At 45.2% G+C, this 20504-nt stretch overlaps 1 protein-coding gene across 1 annotated transcript in view; it reads left to right on the top strand.

Annotated features, from left to right (window-relative positions):
* Positions 1–13664, top strand: part of RMDN3 (regulator of microtubule dynamics 3) — a 42436-nt gene extending 28772 nt beyond the window's left edge. The window contains exons 7-12 of the mRNA XM_059825923.1: positions 888–963; positions 2578–2655; positions 4899–4997; positions 6946–6999; positions 9409–9489; positions 11386–13664. Of these exons, the coding sequence (XP_059681906.1) occupies positions 888–963; positions 2578–2655; positions 4899–4997; positions 6946–6999; positions 9409–9489; positions 11386–11439 (442 nt within the window). The 3' untranslated portion in view covers positions 11440–13664. The remainder of the gene's footprint in view (positions 1–887; positions 964–2577; positions 2656–4898; positions 4998–6945; positions 7000–9408; positions 9490–11385) is intronic.
* The last annotated feature ends 6840 nt before the right edge of the window (positions 13665–20504 follow it).

Below are 20504 nucleotides of genomic sequence, written 5' to 3' on the forward strand. Positions count from 1 at the left end.
AGAGGGGGAAGCCTCTTCCGTTCCCAGAGCTCTCACCTACGTGGGATGACAGAGGTCAAAGACCAAAATCAGCGCGGCTGAAACTTCAATTGTGTGTTCTGTTATAGCAGTGGTGCCCTTGCACGCCTCAACGATTTGTTGTTTCTTGGGAAGCAGTGCAGGGAGGGAGGGGGTTTGAACCGCTGTGCGGGGAGGTGAGATGGGAGGGAGCAAGTCCGTGGGTAGTTAACCTCCCTTGACTTTTACAGCTTGTGAAATAACTAATTCTGCCAGGTACTGGGCTTCTCAGGGTCAAGATTTACAATCTCTTCCTAGACAAAACTAAATGGCTTTGCACTTGCAACACTGACAACGTGTTATTTTGTTTCCCAAGTTTGGTGGCCGCGTTGGGCTGCAGGATATAGGTAGGTTTTCACAGTATTTTCCCTTGAAGTAGACAACCGCTGTGCTATAGATTGGGTGTTGTGTATGGAAGTTCGCTGTGCACCTTAGTTAATTAGAGCTTTTTGTAGTTCTGGCTCTCACTGCAGTAGCGTTTACTCCTCATTGCTCTGTGTTTTGACACAGTTTTGCGGTTGAGTGATGAAATTTAGGGTGTAAGTGTTTATGTAGAAGGAAGGCTTTCCAGCCATCAGTGCAATGAACTTCAGTGTCACGTCAAGCCACTCCTGTTGACTTGCCGGCATCCTTCAAGCTAGTACCACCTTGTGCAACTAAATTTTTACTGCATATGTTTCTTCCCTGTAAAAGGTGTACAGTATTCCTTGTTTTCCCCAGTAAGTTGTGAAGCTTTAACGCACTTGTATATCTTCCTTCTGAAGGTATCAATAGAATATAAATGTATATTTAAAACTGACTGATTTCATGCAAATGTCTCCTCTGTGTAGGTACGCTATTCTTTGTGGGCAGTTATCAGAACATGAGAGTATTCAGAAGCGCATTCAAACTGGATATGTTTTTAAGGTGAGTAGAAAGGACGTGCTGTTTTTTGCGTAAGTATTGAACAATACGCATTTCTATAGTACTAAGTTAGGGAAATCAGCTCAAGCTCTTATGAGGGCAGCGACAGGTCTCAAAGAGATGCTGTAAGTGGGTGGTTTGGGCTGAGGAAGGCGATTCCAGCGACGTGTGATGAGGGTGGCTGGTCCGGCTCTGCACTTTTGTACACTATAATCTCAGAAAAATGAAGAAGTAGTCTTGCAAATAAAATGTGTGTATATGATGAGACTGAGAACTTGAAACATGAAATTACCATCTGGTAATAAGATACAGTACCAACTCATCTTAAGTAACTTCCTGAGAGCATGCTTGCACCCTTCCATAAATGCAAAGCAGTTATTTTTCATAGGATTTAATCTGCCTCAGATTCCTTTATTTGCCTTTCACTGATGGGCCCAGGCCAATTGCATGCGGTTCAACAAGGCCAAGTGCTGGGTCCTGCACTTGGGTCACAACAACCCCAGGCAACGGTACAGGCTTGGGGACGAGTGGCTGGAAAGCTCCCCCGCAGAAAAGGACCTGGGGGTGTTGATCGACAGCCGACTGAATATGAGCCAGCAGTGTGCCCAGGTGGCCAAGAAGGCCACCGGCATCCTGGCCTGTATCAGAAATGGTGTGGCCATCAGGAGCAGGGAGGTGATTGTGCCCCTGGACTTGGCGCTGGTGAGGCTGCACCTCGAATCCTGTGTTCAGTTTTGGGCCCCTCACTCCAAGAAGGACATTGAGGTGCTGGAGCGTGTCCAGAGAAGGGCGACGGATCTGGTGAGGGGTCTGGAGCACAAGTCTGATGAGGAGCGGCTGAGGGAACTGGGGTTGTTTAGCCTGGAGAAGAGGAGGCTGAGGGGAGACCTTATCACTCTCTACGACTGCCTGAAAGGGGGTTGTGGGGAGGGGGGTGTTGGTCTCTTCTCCCAAGTGACGAGTGACAGGACAAGAGGGAATGGCCTCAAGTTGCGCCAGGGGAGGTTTAGGCTGGATATTAGGAAAAATGTCTTAACGGAGAGAGTGGTGAAGCACTGGAAGAGGCTGCCCAGGGAGGTGGTGGAGTCACCATCCCTGGAGGTGTTCAAGGAACGTGTGGACGTGGCACTGCGGGACATGGTTTAGTGGGTGTGGTGGGGTTAGTTGATGGTTGGACTTGATGATCTTACAGGTCTTTTCCAACCTTAGTGATTCTGTGCTCCACAGTGGGGATGTTACAGAGTAAGAGGATGCACCTGGAAGAGTTACTACAGAACAGTTCACGTATAATTATTACCTCATCAGCTATTGACATGACCAGTAAATTGGTTGTGTCAAAGCTCTGAAAAGGTGGTAGAATAAAATGAAGGGCAGCTTCATTTTTTTTGTATGTAGTAATACTTGTCTCTCAAGGCTGATAAAGTGCTGTTTTTCTGTGTTCGCTGAAACCATTTTAAGAAAAATTGGAATCTCTTGGTAGCTGTAGTTTTATTGATCACTGACACTTAAATTGTGGACTTCTTCCTTTCCTCTTTCCACGTTTGTTCACCTGCTCTTGTGGGTATTGTATTTGCTTATAACAAAAATGTAATGTGTGTTGGTGATGATTTTCCATAGGAACACATTGATAAAGCGATTGAACTGAAACCAGAGGATCCGAAGTCTTACTATCTTTTGGGCAGGTGGTGTTACCAGGTAAAATAGTTTATTACTACTTGTTGCTGTTTTCTTCCTCCTTGAAATTTAATTCCCCGTTTGAATGAAAGATAGGTGGGTTCAAACCATCAGGCATAAGGACTGAGGACACTGTTTAGTTGCTGAACTCGGATATTGTATCAGAAAGTACAGGTATGGAAATGTCCTAGTTGCTTGAAGAATTAGATTAAAAGTTGCACTTGCGTGGGATCTAGAAACTCTTCATTTCAGTCCTGAAACAGTGCTGAGAAAAACGCTCGGCTGATGAATACTATAAATGCATCACATTCAGAAACCTCTTATGAAGTTAAGGCTCATGTTGTTGTACGTGTAGCACCTCATTGCTTTTATAAAAGCACTATTGAAACTGTTGTCTGCTAGGACACAGTGTCATTCAGAATCTCTCAGCTTTCCATCTAAGTTGTTTTCTTAACTGTAATCGAGAAGTCGTCGGCAGTCCGTCTCCCTCTTGTCTGCCCCCTATTAAACCTAAAATGTATACCTTCATACACGTGTTACCACTTGAAGCACTAGATTTGAAATGGTACAGCTTTTTAATACGAGAAACACTGAGTTGGTGATCAGGACAAATGCTGGCTGAGCCTATTTCCAGTGCATTGCTCTGTGCTAATGATCAAAGGCCAGAAGAGAAAGGTTCGTGGTATTGAAGACACGCTGAAGTTTTTAAAAGCATGAAGAGTATGGTTTCGTATTGGCAATGTCATTTGCTCTTGCTGTTGTAATACTTTTGTCCCGGAATCAACAGAAGTACTTGGTGTACCTCTGTGCAGTAGAGTAAAAGCTGCTGGGGTTTTTGCTGTTTCATTTATTTATTGCCACTGTTCTGCTCTTCATTTTTCCCCTGGTTTTTGTCTCTTTCCCAGGGGGAAGCTGTTTGCTAAAAGGGTTATTTCTGAAGTGCTCTGAATTGGAGCTCTGAAGGGTTTGGGGCTCTGGACTTAGTTTTTTAGTCACTGCAGGCAGCATGGGAGGTGAAATGGCAAAGAATGGATTAGGAAAAGCACTAGCTGCAAACTAGCTTACTGTTCCCCGTGCTTTACTCAGTAAAAACAAACTACCTTCAATCCTTTAAGCACATATGGATGTGATCAAGGACATTTCAGGGCTGGCAAGAGCTTCTGCACACAGTATATCTGTATAATCTTTTGCATGTGTTTCCTCTGCCCTTGCTACACTAAGTATTGGAGGTATTAGAAGAAGCGTGCCGGCTGCTTTATATTTCTTGACAGGGAAAAGCTTGGAGTCAAATACCATAAATCAGATTTAGTGCCTATAAAAAGAAATAAGAGTTTGCAGTAACTATCTACTTTTCAGTTTATACAATTTGAAAGTGCTTTGCTGCTGTCAAAAAGGAAGTCACATTGCAGAGATTGTAGCTGAGATAGTTGACACCGGTAATTACAGAGGAGCAGTGAGCTAAACTAGTGGAAGCTCCTAGCTCTTTATTCTGTTGTGGACTTTCTACTCACCCTTACTGCTCTTAGAGCTGCTGAAGCTATGAAACAAAACCAGATGTATGTGGAAATATGTTAGTGCTTCTGCTGTTCTGCATTATAAGAATTAAACAGTATTAAACAAAGACTATATTATCAGAAGTTACAGTCCTATGCATCCTTGCCCCCATTGAAATCTCAGGGCGTTTCTTACTGGAGAGAGAGGAGCTGAGAGCAGGAGAAGATTATTTCATGGAATAGTTGTAATAGCTACCGGTTTCTCAAAATGTGAATATCTGCTGGTGGGAAGGCTTTAGCCTGCCTTTCTTGAGGTATCTTTGTATGGCGAGAACACGTTCTTGTACAAGATTTAAGCTGGGAGATGGGAAGGCTCCATATGTGCGTTTGCTCTGAAGCATAGGTGGGAACTGCCAGGAACTGGTGTGGTTGCAGTAAAGGCGGTTTGGGATTTTGGACCACCCACCCTGTTGCACGCCTGTAATATTCAGTTGTAGAGACAAGTCTTACTTTGAGCATTATGCATGTGGCAGCTGATGTATGGAACTGCAAAAGCTGACCCGAAGTATAAGCTAGGGACAAGGTAAAAGCAAATCAGGTTTAATTCTGTGGCTGGACTTGGATACTCGTCCAGAATCTGCCAACAGTACCAAGATCTTTGGCGCAGGTGCATGAGTCAGCTACAAGAAACTGGATAACTCCTTGTCTGTATGCTTTTGGATACGCTGTGTCCCTAGCGGGTTTGACAGTTTCAACTTACTGTCTCTGCAGGTTTCCCACCTGGGATGGCTTGAAAAAAAGACTGCTTCTGCTTTGTTTGAAGCCCCCCCGACAGCCACTGTACAGGATGCACTGCAAAACTTCCTACGGGTAATGAATAAGCAAGGGAATCGCTAACCTGACAAATGCAATTACAAGTGTGGAATTGGAGTACCGGTATTCTGCTTAAACTCATCACTCCCCAAGTGCTCCGTGATACATCTCCATTGATTAGAACCTGTGGAAGAAAAGCTGGTGAAAGCAAAAATTTTGGAGCCTCTGTTATAGAATAGCCAGACAGAAGAACGTGTTTTTGAACTAGACCCAGAGTGTTCAGAATTGCTTTTAAGGGTTTTGGTTTTGCTTTTAAAAAGCTGCATAGTGGAATGATTCATTGCTTGATACTAAATGTTTATGGTCTGTACTCTTTCAGGGTCTGTAAGATCTCTTTGAGCTCATCCCTGGCAATGCTTGCGTAGATACATTCTCTCATTTTAATTTCTCTCAGAATATTTTACTAAAAGCCTGTCTGACTTCTCGGTTTCAAACTTCTGAAGACAAGTGCTGTAAGGTTTCAGGGACACATTGCTTATGTATTTCTAGAAAGAAATTCTTAGGAGTACTTCCTATGTTGTAAGAATCCTACCCTCTGAATGGGGTTTTTTGTCCTCCCGTTGAGGAACATGAATTTAAGACATTGTCTGAATCGCATTTTTGAGCATATAGCTCTTGTTGCAAGGGTCTGCACAAGATGAATGAGTTAAACAGGCTGGTTTTGGCTGTGCCTGTGGGAACTACTCTTAAGCACCTCTGACGAAGTGTTACAGAAGCACATTGCCCTACCACGTTATAACTCATAGACTGGGCCAGCAGTTCTGCAGAGTGTCAGGGAATATCGTGCTATTTCAATTTCTTACCATTTTGCCAAAATGTAGTTGTTTGAGAGGGACGTTTGTGATAGGTATCTGCCCTAGGCAATATACTTTTCAGCCAAAGTGGTTAAATCATTTCAGAGATAAGTTTGAGGCAAAGTGTTTTGTTTCTTTTCATTAGAGAGAAAAATAGCTTGTCACTTTTATTGATAGGTTAGAGCGGCGCTGGGGTTTGAAACAGGAACTTGCATTTTTCTGAGGTTTAGCTTTGGTCAAGTATGGAGAGGATTTTAAAAGGACGCAAAAGCATCCCTCTGGAAGCTAACGATCCCCTGAGCAAGTGCACTTCCCATATGCTCAGCAGAGTCCATTTCAGCTTTCAGCCTCAGCTGGCATGCTTCAGGGGAACGGAAATGGTCCTGCAAATTGCAGCTCCGGGTTAGTCGCAAGCTGAACTAGGTCTAAGGCCAGACAAGAGGATTAAGAGGAGCAACATCGTCTGTCTTGTGCTCTCAGTGCTTCCTCTGAGGTCTGGGCTCAGGCATCTTGGTAGAGCACGTTGGGGAGTTTGGATGCAGATGGGATACGGGTCAAGCCAAGGGTTCGTAACAGGAACATACTGGAACAAAGTTGCTTGGAGAGTGATGACTATAACTGAGATGAATGGAGGAAGGCAGAGGGACTTGAGTAACTAGGAAACTGGGAATTAGTAGCCGGGAAGGAGAAGATAAAAAATTGGGGGAAGATGCCTGAGGTTTGGCACCAGCATATTCGGGAGGAGCCCAAGAGGATGAGACTGAATGGACAAGGAGGTTAAAAATAGTGCCTGCGCATGGGCAGGAGGAGGTCGTTGAGCTAGTTCTGAGTTTCCCTTAGCTTCTGAGTGCTCGACTTCACCACCTCGCCGTTCTGCCATGACACTTACATTAGGTGAGAGTATGAATGTTGTTCATCGAGTCACAGGCACTTCATGAGAATCTGAGGACTTTGCTAACCCAGTCAGGCACGCCTATGAAAAATTCTTACATTGATCTATGTATTTGCAAAAGTAGGGTTTAGTCATCTATGGTTTTTTGAATTTTTTTTAAGAGATGCAATAAGCCTGATACAGTTATTAACTGTGTCCTTCGAATATCCTAATGTCTGCTTTTCTCTGCCTGTCCCACCCTCCCCTCTGCTCTTTGTAGGTTGAGGAACTGAGCCCAGGATTTTCCAAAGCAGGGAGAGTATACATTGCCAAGGTAACCAGTCACTTGTCACTTTCTTTAGTTCAGTCATATGCTTCTAGGATAAGAAAGATTTGTAGTGAAAAAACTGTCTTTGGCTGTACAGTGCTAAGCACGTGTAAATTACTCCATGCAGAAGCAAGATTTTATAAGATGATAACATTTCTAAAAAAGGCCAAATTATCGAGTGCAGAAGCATTAAAATTCAGGGAGGATTTTGCCTTTGAGTCATCCAGTGGAGCATCCTTCTTGTTTTTTAACAGATCAAATTCTATATAAAGCAGGACTGGTAACTTGTAAACCGCAGGCTGGAGGTTTAATCCCACCACCACCATGGATTTCTGAGGCGTATACAGAAAGAGAATCATGGGGAAAAGTAAAGGATAAAGTATGTCTTTGTTTTACCAATACAGATGGAAGTCTTGGGTGGTGATTAAATACACCATGAGTGCCTGGCGCTGGAGCTCCAAAGACCTTTTTGTTTGCATTGAGGGAATAATTGGTTTTGAACTCTTAAATGTTAAAATTGCTGCTTAATTCCTACAACCTCCAGTTGGAGTCTAGAAGTATTTAAAGCCTGAATAGCTTTAGAAATATTAGCCAGAGTGGGCGTAGCAAAGAGTAGCTGTAGTCATTCTCTGTGAAATTCCTGAATTCCCAATGTCCCAAAGAATGTGAATTTTATCAGGGTAGCGTGCAAGTTGTAGGATCTGCTTGGTCTGGAGTACATTATTACTGGAACCTGGGTGCAGAATTTATTTCACAAGCAGCATCTCATTAAAGGAAACTGAAGGTGATAGCACAGGAGGAAAACCCAGCAAGAGGTGTAGTAGCGTTCACACCAGCTAGATTTTGTCTTTGATATATTGCAGCTCACTCTGTGTATTTAGTCATGAGTCTATCGGATAAAATCAGCTACGTGTTCATAAATCAGCTAGGCTTTTGTTTCTGGCTGCTTATGTACCATGATGAACATGCCCTTAATTGCTTCTCTCTCTGCTTTTAAATATAGCCAGCATTCATGGAAACTCAAAATCACCCCTAAATGTCTTGTATAGAGTAAAGAATGGAAGACTTGGAACTTATTTCCAGTGAAGTTGCAGCAGCAAATCCTTGCAAGTCTTAATCTGAATAGATTTACAGAGTTGATGTAAAAATTTAGTTTCATTGTGTGCAATCTACATGAACTGATAGGTTTTTATTGGACTAATAGTTCACCACATGTCTGGCAGATGTGACTGAGCTTCAGAAATGCTCTGCAAACACAAATTAGCATAGAAGTTAATAGGACTACTTGTATCTGTTTGATTTGGGGTTTGGATTGGTTTTTTTTTCCTAATCCCAGGCTCTGCCACTTTGGATCACATCCTTAATCACAAAATTTAAAAGTGCAATTGGTATCTAATTATTTTGAAGGAGATAGTGCTCTGATCGGTCAAACTTCAAAGAAAGAGTTGTGTTTTATAGTCATCTTTGGTATTTTTGACTGATATGCAGGGACACAGGGTTTTTAAAGGCTTCAAGGATGTCCATGACTCTATCTATTCTGAATTCACCAGATGCAGAAGTTTGGCAGCACTCACACCAGAACAGATAGTTCTCTTTCAGAACTATCCCAAGATGCAGTAAAATCACCAAAATACACACATGCACATACTGTGCAGTGACATTTCAGAGCTTGAAGTAATAGCCCTGCAGGAGTTTAACTGTTGTCCTTATCCTAAATGAATGTTGGCTTTTTATGGCAGTTACAATGATTAACTGCATCGCTGATGGGGTTTTTTTATCAACCACTTCTTTCTACCATGCTTATTTAATAGTCCCCAAATGCCTCCATGACTCTCTAGGCACCAAAAACCTTCCCGTTACATGGAGGCATGACTGTTTCTCTGCTGTTGGAGAAGAGTTCACGATGAAGAATATTTCATACCTAATGTGAGACCTGAGAGACCTGTAAATATTAGTTACAGTGTTGTTACAGTGCTTGCAGCTGAACCTCATTTTTAACAGCCTAGGGAATGTAAGCTTCCTAAGATGATGTGCTCTCGGTATAGAGGTTTTATGGTGAAAGCGGTGTGAGGAGTAGTGGCTAAGTGGAAATAAAAATAGAGCTTGGAAAATGGTGAAAATCTCAGGGACACCTTAAAATCTCCAGCTAAAAAACCAATCTCCTTGCCCAAAACAACAAACAAAAACCAAACAAAAAAGAAAATCTAGTATTTCATAATCTGATGGTGATTACAATGCTTTCTGAATGAAGGATACTGCAGGAAATGCCAGAAGCCTGAAACTATACAGTGCAAATAGTTCAGAGGTAGAAATAGCTCTTTTTATCAGTTGCCAGGGTTCATAATTGCTCAGTTACATTTGCTGCCTATTTTTTTCCCGTTTAACTCTTCTCACGTTGTCATTTTTTCTTCACAGTGTTACAGGGACCTGGGGAACAACTCTGCAGCTGTTCTCTGGACGAATCTTGCTTCAGAGCTGCCAGTTAATACAAAAGAGGTAGCAGTCTTAGTAAGCACATATTGATGATGAGCAGAGATAAAATGGTTACAGAGACAAAATTCGTTTCTAAAAGATGTTCTGGCTTGTAAGCCCAGGTTTTAAAGTATTTTGTTCCTTACTGTGAACTCTTTTCTTCTCTTGGGACCTGTTATCCGAATGCCTGAAGCAATTCAGCAAAGTAATGAAAAATATTAAGAAGTTGAGAGTACGTCTGATACAGGCTTAGAAGTCCAGCACACCACCACACAAATACTGTGCTACTTCCAGGGTTGGGTTATAGACACATTTGAACGCCCTGCACATACTCAGCACTGCAGCTCATAAACCAGAGTATCTGCAGAACTGCTGAGCAACTGCAGTACACTTCCCAGTATCCCGTTTTTGGAGAAGGTTTATTCGTTTGGGCACTATTATGCCTGGCCAGCTCAATTCAGATGGGGCCACTTAAGCGGAGTGGTTCTCCTGGGGCTGGAGCACTGTATTACCTCTTCTAATTACCTGTGTAGCTTTGGAGGAGCAGCCAACATTTATTTACCTCTCTTGGTGCCAAGTTAGCTCCTAAGCTCCCCCAGGCTGGAGCTGATTGTGCTGAGCCATTCAGAAGTTTGTGAGTGCTGCCCAGTATGTATTTTTTAATATGTAGGCTATTTCAGCTCTTTTATTACTTTCACAGGGTTTTGGAGAGCAGACTGTACTGCATTTTAGAAACTGCCATGTGGCAGTGTTCCCCAGCTGGGAGCTCTTTCGCACTTCCCTTTTCCCTTGCACTTTTCCTGTTAAGCAGAAACTGTGTAGAAGGTGCCCTCAAATTACTGCCAGTTAGGAACTGGATAAAAACACATCAGCTTTTAATATTGATCTGATGTTCTTTGCATTATCATGAAAAATGCAAGCGAAGTAACGTAAGCAAGGTCCTCCAGGTCTTACAGCTTCAGCCTTAGTCTGACAGAATAAACATTCTGGGTGTAAGGCAGAATTGTAGAAATACGCAGCATTTTCATGCCACTCCGGTTGCAAGGCCATAATTAGTTTTTAGGTTGCCGTAGCAGAAGTATTGTGCGGAGATTCAAAGCACAAGAACGGGAGAGATCTTGGCGACCCATCTGGCAAGGAGCTGGCTTGCCTGTGCTACCACCTGCAGGGCACTGTCCAGCACTGCATAAACCGCTTGGCCGCCGCCAAATCTGGGGAAGCCAGGGCACGGAGCAGGGCTTATTCCCTTCTTGCAGAGCGAAATATCCTAGCTCTGCCTGGTGAGGAGCTTCCTCACCGCACGCTGGTTGGCAGTCTCCCTAGACAGAGTTAGAATGGTATGTCTGAGCAATAGAAAGAGGATTTTTTAGAAATGTATGCATTGGAAGCATAAGAGTTTAATCAGAAAAGCATTGATATTTTCAGAAAAGACCAGGAGAGAGTTACAGGCAGAACAGTCACGAACAGTTAATTCTCTCTCCTGCTCTGAAATTTAAAGTGGGAGTTGAATAAGGAAGCCAATGCTTAAGTGGCTTTGTTAAGTCTTTGCAAATGTTAGTTCTCATCATCAATCAAATAACTTCCATCATGTTGAGAAGGAAAACCAAAGGCATTTATCCAGTCTATGAAAGTCAGCGGGGGAGCAGAGGTTTGAATTCTGCTGTTTTGGTTGTCAGTTCTATTCTCTCAAAAAGAAATATAAGGGAAACTCTCTTTGATACTTGGAAAACTTATATAGTCTTCAGAGACAGTAGCATCGAGGAGGTACAGGGGAATAAAAAAAAAAGCATTAGGAGGGAAAATGTAGGGCTGGGGGTATACTTAAAACCTGGTATGGGGTTGGAGAAGAAAAGGGAAATTCTCTTTTTTAATTGTTTCAGTTAGGCTGTATATTTATCTGTTCTTTTATTGCATTTCCAGGATGCAGAAAGTGAGAGAGAACTTGAAGAGATGCAGTCAGTCTGGGAAGAATAAATATATACAGGCTCATTCCACTTGATACTGCACAGACAGTAAAATTCCAGTTAAAGGGGTTTCATGATCCTGAGAACTTTGATTGCACTTCATGGATAAGCCACAAGAGTTTGCAGGAAAAAACACACAGCAGTCTCATCAGCACATCCAGGAGAAGATCTTGGTGGGATTTAATCGGATAAAATTTTGTATTATTTTCCTTCTTACAGCACTGCATATGTTTGATTTTAAAATTCTTAAAAAATGTCAAATTCCTAAAAATGGGGGGGGGGTGCATAGGTAGAATTTGTGATATAAAAATATTTGTGATTATATATATCTCTCTCATAGATATATGTGAGATACATATACTTTGTGATATAAAAATATACACACAGACAGATACATATTTATATACACGCATACCTATTTATATCACAGACTCTACCTATCTAAGAGCCTGGACTTCAGGCCCGCTTGCTGGTGAGCTCTCTCAGCTGATTCCTGAGAAAGTCTTCAGCCAAATTTTTTTTCAGATTAACTGTTTTCTCTTTTCCATAATAATGTGTATTAATTGAATCAGTTGAAATAACTGATTACATGCCTTTCATAGACGTTTAAGTGAGATAAAATTTCGAGCCACTGTGCTCGGCGGTCAGCGTGCCGCTGATTTTTACCAGCGTGATGCGCTGGAGGCAGCGGATGTTCTCACTGCCCTCCGCCGCTTGATTCCAATGGGCCCTGAAACTGTGACTTAAGAAAAGACAATCTAAAAAACGATGACAAGAATGACTTAAAATAAGCGAGTTGTCAGCCCTTTCTTCCTTGCTGTGAGAAAATTGATGGTGGTGTCCAAAACACGCTCTTGTTGGTCCATTCCAACTATGCCTCAGCTACCTGACTGGTGTTTCACGGAGGGGAAACCAGCACTGCTCGCTGCGGTGAGTTATTGCCAGGGGACCGAGGAGGTTCCCTTCACAATACAAACTTTATTTTTAAGATGCGCGTTGCTTTTGTCAGAGAAGTGAGTACTGAGATTTTAAACTTCAGGACTTCCTCCCAGTGGCGTTACTCCCTTCACTCACATGAGATTGAAAACTTGGGTCCCTCTAAACTACGCTGCTATGGTTTAGATGTAAAAACAGTTTGGAAAGTAGTTATTAATCAATGCAACACTGGTTACAGGAACAGGAATATTCTGTGGCAAAGCCGATGCTGCCCTGTAATGTTCTTCTACCAGTTCTTCTTGCCTCGTTAGGCGACGCCGAGGAGGTGAAGCTGACAACTGACACTCTCCAACAGCTTCTGGGAACCAAACAGAAAAAGCAAACTCTGCTGTACACTGACGCAAATGGCGAAGCAAAAACCGCGTTCAAAAATTTCCCCAAATATTTAGCAAGGCTTTCTTGATATCCCTTCAAATTTCAGCTGGCAGCTAACCGGCCGCTTACTTTTTAACATTTGTTACGCCTTGCCATGGTGTAAAGTGTTTGTCAAGTGTAAAGTAAAAAAGTGCAAGAGTAAAACATTTCTTAATCACCTTTTCAGTCCCTTCCATGTGTGTGTTAAACTGATGGGGTTTTTACTTTGTGAAAATGACACTGAAGGGGAAATGTGTAGCAAACTCGAGCTTAAAAACTTCCCATTTTATAGATTTGGCACTTTTAAGCTTCTTTCCCCTGCCCCCCAAATTAAACTCTCTAAAATTTTGGTGCTGAACTCATCTCATGAGATCCAGGCAAGCGTGCAATTACCTTTATTTGCGATAAAATTTGATACTTATAGATGGGGAACTGAATCCTGACAGGCTAAAGTTGATCCCTGTCTTTTTGTGCAGAGCTCCCCTCACCATGAGCGGGCGCTTGATCTGCAGCTGTGGGGCTTTTTTATACTTAACGTACGCTCTTCTTTCAGTTCTTCGGTGGAGTGATGAAGCTGCCTTTTTTTACTTGGTGTGAATCTCTTGTTTTGAGTATTTCCCAGTGGATGACCATTTTCTTCTCCTAAACGTCCAATCTTTAAATAATTGCACAAGTTTTTCAGCTATTTTCTTTTTGTTTGCTTAAGCCATGTTGGGAAATCCTCAGCAGTGATATCCAAAAGATGACGATCAGCAACTTGATTCTTTTGTGGAGGATTTGCAGGGCTTTCTTCTGGAGAGAAATGGTAACAGCTCTCAAAACAGTCGTGTAATTCACTGTACTTGCATTGCCTTTCCCTGCCGGCAAGTCCCAGGGTGGCATTAATCAGTGATGTTTGCTGTTCTGTGTGTTGCTTAAACGTTGCTGCCTTCCAAAAGTAAATGGTTTCAGCGTAGGTGATAGGAAGAGCGTGAAAAGGAAATACTTACACTCCCAGGAGTCCACAGCCTGACTTACTTGCAGACTCCTTCAAGCCTTCACCTGTGGTTTAACTTGTCAAAACAGAAACTGTTCAGAGGGGTGTCTGGATTAGGTATTTTCGGGAGGCGACTTGCACTCTGTGTTTCCACAGATTTAAATTCTCCTTTGATTTGTTTGGGGGTGTCTGTTTCAAAACAACAAGGGGTTGTGGGCTTGAGGGAAAAATGCCGATTTGCTGTTCCGTTCATCTGCCGCTTGGGATTCTGCACCGGCTTCGGCTTGAGTGTGTCATCCCACTTATCCTCGTGAAGTCCGTAAGGGGGAGATGCGCCAGGAAAGCGCTTGGGTGATTTGTTAACTGCCAAGGTGCCGTGTCGGGTGGCAGCACCTCTCCAGACAAGCAGCCTCTGTTGAAACTCCTCACGAAAGCGTGCTGTAAAAACACGGCTTTGGGTTACAGACCAAGCAGCCCGTTTGGAAGCCGATACCAGGAACCTTGTTTTTCTTACCGACGGAAGCTGAAGTCATTTTCTTCTGGGGGGCAGAAGGCATGAGGTGCAGCCGTGGGGCGTGTTGGGCTGTGACCAGGACCTTTTCTGTCTTGGAGTAAAAATAAGCTGCTTCCCTGGAGGAGAAGGTGGTGATTAAATGATGGTCGTTCTCCTTTGGTGTTCGTTCTCGGAGGGTTTCACACGGGTGCAACCTTTCGACTCTCCTTTATTCTGTTTCGGACCATCGGTGAAGGCTTTGAGCTTTCCGTGCATTTGATTGCCTGCCTCACTTTTGTGGGTTTTTTTTAAAAAATAGGCTTCATTTTTGGCTTAAAAGAGCAGGGTCTGGCGTTTCGTTCCCACGTATCCTTTGTGTGTGTGGTCTCGTCCCTTTCTTGGGGGATCTGAAGTTGAGAGGTCTGTTACTCTGGTTCTCACACAGGAAAGATTTCCTGCGGTGGCCCAGCTCCTGCCTGGAGAGCTGGGGTGGGGGCTTGTGTCTAGCACCTTACTTTTCCCTGTCTGCTCTATCTGCTGGAGCCTAATTAATGCATCTCTAAGACGAGGATGAAAGGCGATGACAGGACTCGCAGATCCTTTCAAGTGCAGATAAAAGCTGTATTTTGCTGTTTTCAGTCTGATCTCCAGGAAGTTATGACATAACGATCAAAAGAACCTTTTTCGCTTTGGTTTTCCCTTTTCCTGGCTTGTTGTGAATAAGAAGAATGTGACTAATTAACATAATTTAATTCTAATAGCATAGCTTGGGGGTTGATGTGGAGATAAGGCAAGGCTGTGTAACTAAAACACTTCCCAGTCAGCAATGCTTGGAGTTTATTTTTTTTTAGCAATAAAATGTGCAGTCTCTGTTAGGCTCTGGCTGTGCCGCGTGCTGGGAAGGGGACGCCGTTCCTCCCGCTTGCAGGGGGAGGATGCACTTCAGTAGCTCTCGGACAACGTGGAAATCGAGCCTTTTTGAAATTTGCACATACTTTGCAGCCTAATCCCAGAGTGCAATGTGAATTTCTCGGAGGTGCCTGCACTGTATACGTTCCAGGACCACAAGAAATTAATTTGCCTGGTACAATTTTGGTAGAGAGACTCTCTGTCCCATTCCCATCCAGATAAGTTCTTCTGGACTTCGCCCAGGGTGAGAGAATAATTTCCTGGAGGTATTCTTGTCTTAATTTTAAAACTTACCTACCTGTGGTTAAATTGTGATACTAAAGAATAACTGAAGCTGTTTAATTTATCCTCACTGTGCTGTTCTGTTTGAAATAAAGTATTTATAAATAAGGAGAAGGGGATCCTGCTTAAAGCTACCTGTGTTGCTCTCTTGCTTTTTATGCCAATACATGTGTAGGTGAAGAAACCCGGCAACCAGCTGGAGATCTTTGGCATAAATCATTGTAGTTGTGTGCACGGTGGCTGTGCCAAACGCAATGGGAAATTGTGGGAAAGTAACGTACAACGTTATTGTTTCTCTATTGCTGTTTATAATAATGTGGGCTATACCTGTAGCAGATTTTGTATGTCGATACAACCACTGCTTATGTTTTTAAAATGCACCGAAGTAATCCAGTCACGCTTTGTGGCAAACGATGTACACCAAGGGAAGTTGTTTTTAAATAAAGGTGGATAATCAGTTGTGACCCGGTGCGAGTATTCTGCGTTCAACCTCTGTGATCCTAAAGGCTTCCCCGGAACAAAACCCCCAAACAAGGGGCTCGCAGGCTGTGTCTGGCGTTGGTTCTGGGTGCTGTAGACTGCCTGATGTTCAGCTCACTCTATTTCACATCACTTTGCAGAGAGAGTGAATGATAACACCGACTGTGCTTCGGTGTTCCTCAAAATTCGCTTAGTCAGGGACTTCGCGTACAGTAGTCACACAAAGGAAGAAGTGAAGTGGGAAACAAGGTTTAGGCTGCCCAAGGGAATAGGTGGGAGTGATTTTGGTTGTGTTAAATTACTTGCACGTTAGCGCATTGCAGACCCAATATCCCCATCCTTGAGAGAAGGACGTGGGAGTCAGCAGCAATCGCAAGCGTGGGAGAAGTCCTCTCGCAGAAGGTGGCCTGAGCACCACCAAGCATCGCTGGGACAGCTTCGTCTTTCCCTGGTGCAGAATTAGGGCTGTCTTCAGTGTGCAACTTCTCTGTAATCTCTTTTATTTCCTCCTCAGGGTGAAATTGCCGCATCCTCTAGTGCACTGCATCACCTTACAGGGAATTGCGACTTGCCTAAGAAAAGGAGCCGGAGCCGATACAAGGGGCATCCGGCCAAGGTCCGCCGCTCTGGGGAGAAGAGGAGCCCCGGAGCAGAAGACGGGGTTGGGCAGGATGAGACCTGTGGCACAGGCAGGTCTTTGGCTGGGCCGAAGGTGTGACACTCCGAGGACACCGAGTCAGGCACGGACGTGTAGGTACCCTCTCGTTGAGCGTAAACCTCTGACTCTTGGACTGTCAGAAGTTTCTGAAGGACTTTTAAGAGGGACATTCCCCAATACTTGAGCGATAACTTGGCGCTCGAGGGAGTGGTGGCTTAGAGCACTGTTGGGAAAATGGCTGTAAGCAACTTGGACATCTCAGAGAGGCGGTCGGCATTGACCCTCAGGCTTGGGCCAGGGGTGCCTGTGCAGAAAGAGGGATTTGAAAGCAGGCAAATTCAGTTTTGTAGTTGGTTTCCAATAAAACGAGCATACCAGAGCTGTGACCACCTCTCCCATGTGCTGGGAAACTTCTGACTCAGTATTGGAATAGAAATGTCAACATCGCTTCCTCCTAGGAACGGGGCAGTCATTCCGACTCCCGCCCTGGCTTATTTCTGCTAAACCCAGATTTCTTTGGTTCAATGACACTTGTAATTCCTTGGAAATTCCCTGGCAAAACCTGACCTGCACAGACCCTGCTTGGTTTGAGAGATAACCTGAAGTGGGGGGATTGCAAGCACCAGGCTTGCTGTCGTCTTTTAATTTACATAAATTGACCTGGCTAATATTTGAGTATTGTATGCAAAGCACATAGTAAAATCAGAGGAGAAGCTGACCTTAGGGAAATATTTTCACTGTGAAGGGAAATTGAGGTTAAAATCGGGGAGGAGGGAGGGGGGAATAAGGTTGAACACAATTACAGCTTGCTATAGACCCACCGTGCTTCTGGTTTTGCACGTACAGGCAGCCGTAGCAGTATCGGGCATGAAAACATGATCTCGGTAACTTCAGTAGCCAGAGATTTAGTTCTCTTCATAAGATGTATTTAATTTTTGCTCTCTCTGAAGTAAAAATCTGAGAAGGGCTCAATACTGAAGGCAGACAAGATAATACAGGATTGTCCCCCGTGTCTGGAGAGTCCCATCAGTATAAATGTGTCCCATAACAAAAGTCGGCTTCTTATTTACTGGCCCGATGTCAGCTTGACTGCGATGTAGAAGTTAAAGGCCTTTTGGATCAGGTTTTAATAATTAAGTTGTTTATGAAAAGCAGAAGAGGGTCTGAGATTTGTCTAGGCTCCCTGTGCTGGGTTGCTTACATACGTGTAGTGAATTGTTTTGAAGGCAAGATTAATGATGGACTGATGGCTTTTCTTCTTAGTAAAGGCTTAGCTCTGCAGCCAGGTCTCTTGTGTGTCTTTTGCTTAATAACAGAGAGCGTATCCCAGCGTTCCGGTGGTTCAGAAGCTGCCTTGGGAGCGGCACAGTACCTGCCTGCGTGCAAAGACGGCTGTCATCGCGGACAAGGAGCGGGAATGAGTTTGGACACGGGGGACTGTAAATACACAACACGTTTCCCAACATCCCGCTTCCATATTAAAAAAGCCCCATCATATTTCCTGGCAGCGTCTCTCCTTAAGCATGAGAAATGAGGTGGTCAAAGTATTGCAAAATCATTCAAGTAAGTGCTGGAAGCAGATTCCTCCCCCCCGCCCTGGAAAGCAGAGCTGCGGCCGTACGCTTTGCACGCCACTGCCGCGACCTCCTGGGCGGCAGCATTTCGGTGCCGTAGCAAACGCCTACACCTAAATCTTCACGATTTGGGCTTGAAGAGTCCCAACTTTAAATGCCTTATGGACAGGGTAGGAACTGGAGCTACAGAGGCAAGCTGGCCGGGGAAGCGGGGCTTGGGAAGCGGGGCGGGACGCTCCCGCAGCCGTTGAGCTGTGCTGCACACCGGGCAGGCGGCACCACGGGCTCTGCCGTAGCGTGGGGCGAAGCGTGGAAGCGAGTCACGGTGCTCTTCGTTCAGCCCAGTGCCTTTTCCTCCTCCTTGGCCTTCCTGGGGTGAAGAGTACGGGGATGTTGAGTTTGAATGGCCGAGGGTGGCCTGCAGACAGCGTTTGTGTCGGGCTCCGTGTCATCTGCGGGCGAGTAGAGAATAATGTAAGGACAAGGAAAAACCAAGCGATATTTATCAGCATCCAACAGTCTTCCTGATGAGCAGCAGCGACCTTGCCTGTGTTTTTGGTGGGTGAGGGCCAAGAAGGGGGAGCAAAAGGTGATCGCTGTGCAGGTGGGTTTACAGAGAGCCCGAGGGCTCTCAATCTCAGCTTGAGGTTTCAACTCGAGCGGCTGCTGCTGCCTTCACTTGGGGCCGGGTCCCATGGGGTTGCGGTGGGTGTGTTGCTTCTGTTGACCATGGGTGCCATGGTCATACCGGTGCCACCGGCAGCACTGCGGTGTGAGACGGACCTGAAAGTGTCCTCCTGCTCTGAGATGGCTTAAAGAGGAGGGCTGAGGCCCCGGGGCTGTTCCCATACTCATTCCTCTGTTACCCATAAAATAAGGTTGAATGAAGAATGAGCCTGCGGCCCCGGGCGGGGAGGCTGGCCGCTGGTCAAGGAGCGCAGGAGCCTGCGGTGCGGCATCTCCAGAGGGTGCTGCTGTCGGACAGAGGGTCTCCAGCCGGACCATAAAAGCTGGAGCTGACCGTCGGTGGCAAAACTCTGTGCAGGCAGTAAAAGATGCTGAGCTAACTGCTGGTTTCTGTCTTACATCTCAAGGGATATTTCACAGACGTGTGTCTAAAGAGGAGGGGAAAACTTGCGCTTGCTTTCAAACCTTGGTACCACGGAGCTGTTGCTGCGCTCAGCGATCCTAACAGCCCGCGGCAGCAGCCATGGGCAGGGCACCCCCGGGGGCACCGCGGCGGCATTGGGACCCCCAGCCCTGATTCTCAGCAGGGCACGACCAGGACTTCATTTCTGAGCTCTGCTTTGGAGGTGTTTCAAACCGGGCTCGTGCTATTCACGTGGTGGGTGAGGATTTACGTTGTGTGTTTGCGCCATTAGTAATACACCAAGAGCTGGCGAGCGGGTATGAACACATGCCGTAGCGCAGCACGTTACTGGGGCAGCGTTTCAACGGGCCAAATGAAAACGAAGTCAAGAGGTGAAAGGCAGCTGCGACCAGAACAACCGACTCTTGGGCATTACAGGCTTTTAGGACCAGCATTTTCCCGATGAGAGTGAACACCAGCACAGGCAGGTGGAAACTTGTTTCTGCCACCTTCCCCCCCCCCAAGGAGACATAAATCCAGCCTTAGGGACTGCTGAAGCCTCTGAAGGCGATCAATTCGCTATTGGTAAATTCTTGTCGTTAGGAGGGGATTTGTGCCATCCTCGGAAGCTCCTCGGGGTGGCCCCAAGCTGGTGCTACTGAGATAGGCACAGATTTAGCTTCTATGGCTGTTTCTGTCCTCCCTTTTGGGGACCACATAAAGCTTCGGTCAGACGTTAGAAATTTGCTAAGGTTTATCAGCTTTAGCAGCTCAGTGATGCGGTACGGCCGTGTGACGGCAGCGGGGGCGTGCGAGGCAGTAACGGCTACCCGGCAGGGATGGATTTACTTCGTGCACAAGGGCCTTGTCCCCAAGAAAAGGGGATTTCCTTACAGCTGCAGGTCTCGCTGCCAGATTCAGGAGCTGAATTTGGGGGGAGAAAAAGTCGATTTTGGAGAAGGGCTATGCCCCATTTCAGCAGAGAGACTCAATGCGCACTGTCAGAGCCTACTTTGGGGTGCCCAAAGCCTCTTTCCGCTTCAAGCAGAGGCTTGTAGAGGAGAAATACCTTCCCCTTGGTTGCTCTACCCCCAGGGAGGTGTCCCTCCACCCCACGCCCCAAGCCAGCAGTGGGGTCTGGTGGGAAAGGGGGTGAGAAAGTCCCCCGCCAAAACCCTCCCAAACCTCCTTCCACACCCAAAGCGGAGCAGGGAGACTTGCTCCTGGCTTCAAACTGATGGGACCATCCTCCGACCCCCCAGC

The sequence above is a fragment of the Gavia stellata genome, chromosome 17, assembly GCF_030936135.1.
Source record: "Gavia stellata isolate bGavSte3 chromosome 17, bGavSte3.hap2, whole genome shotgun sequence".
NCBI lineage: Eukaryota > Metazoa > Chordata > Aves > Gaviiformes > Gaviidae > Gavia > Gavia stellata.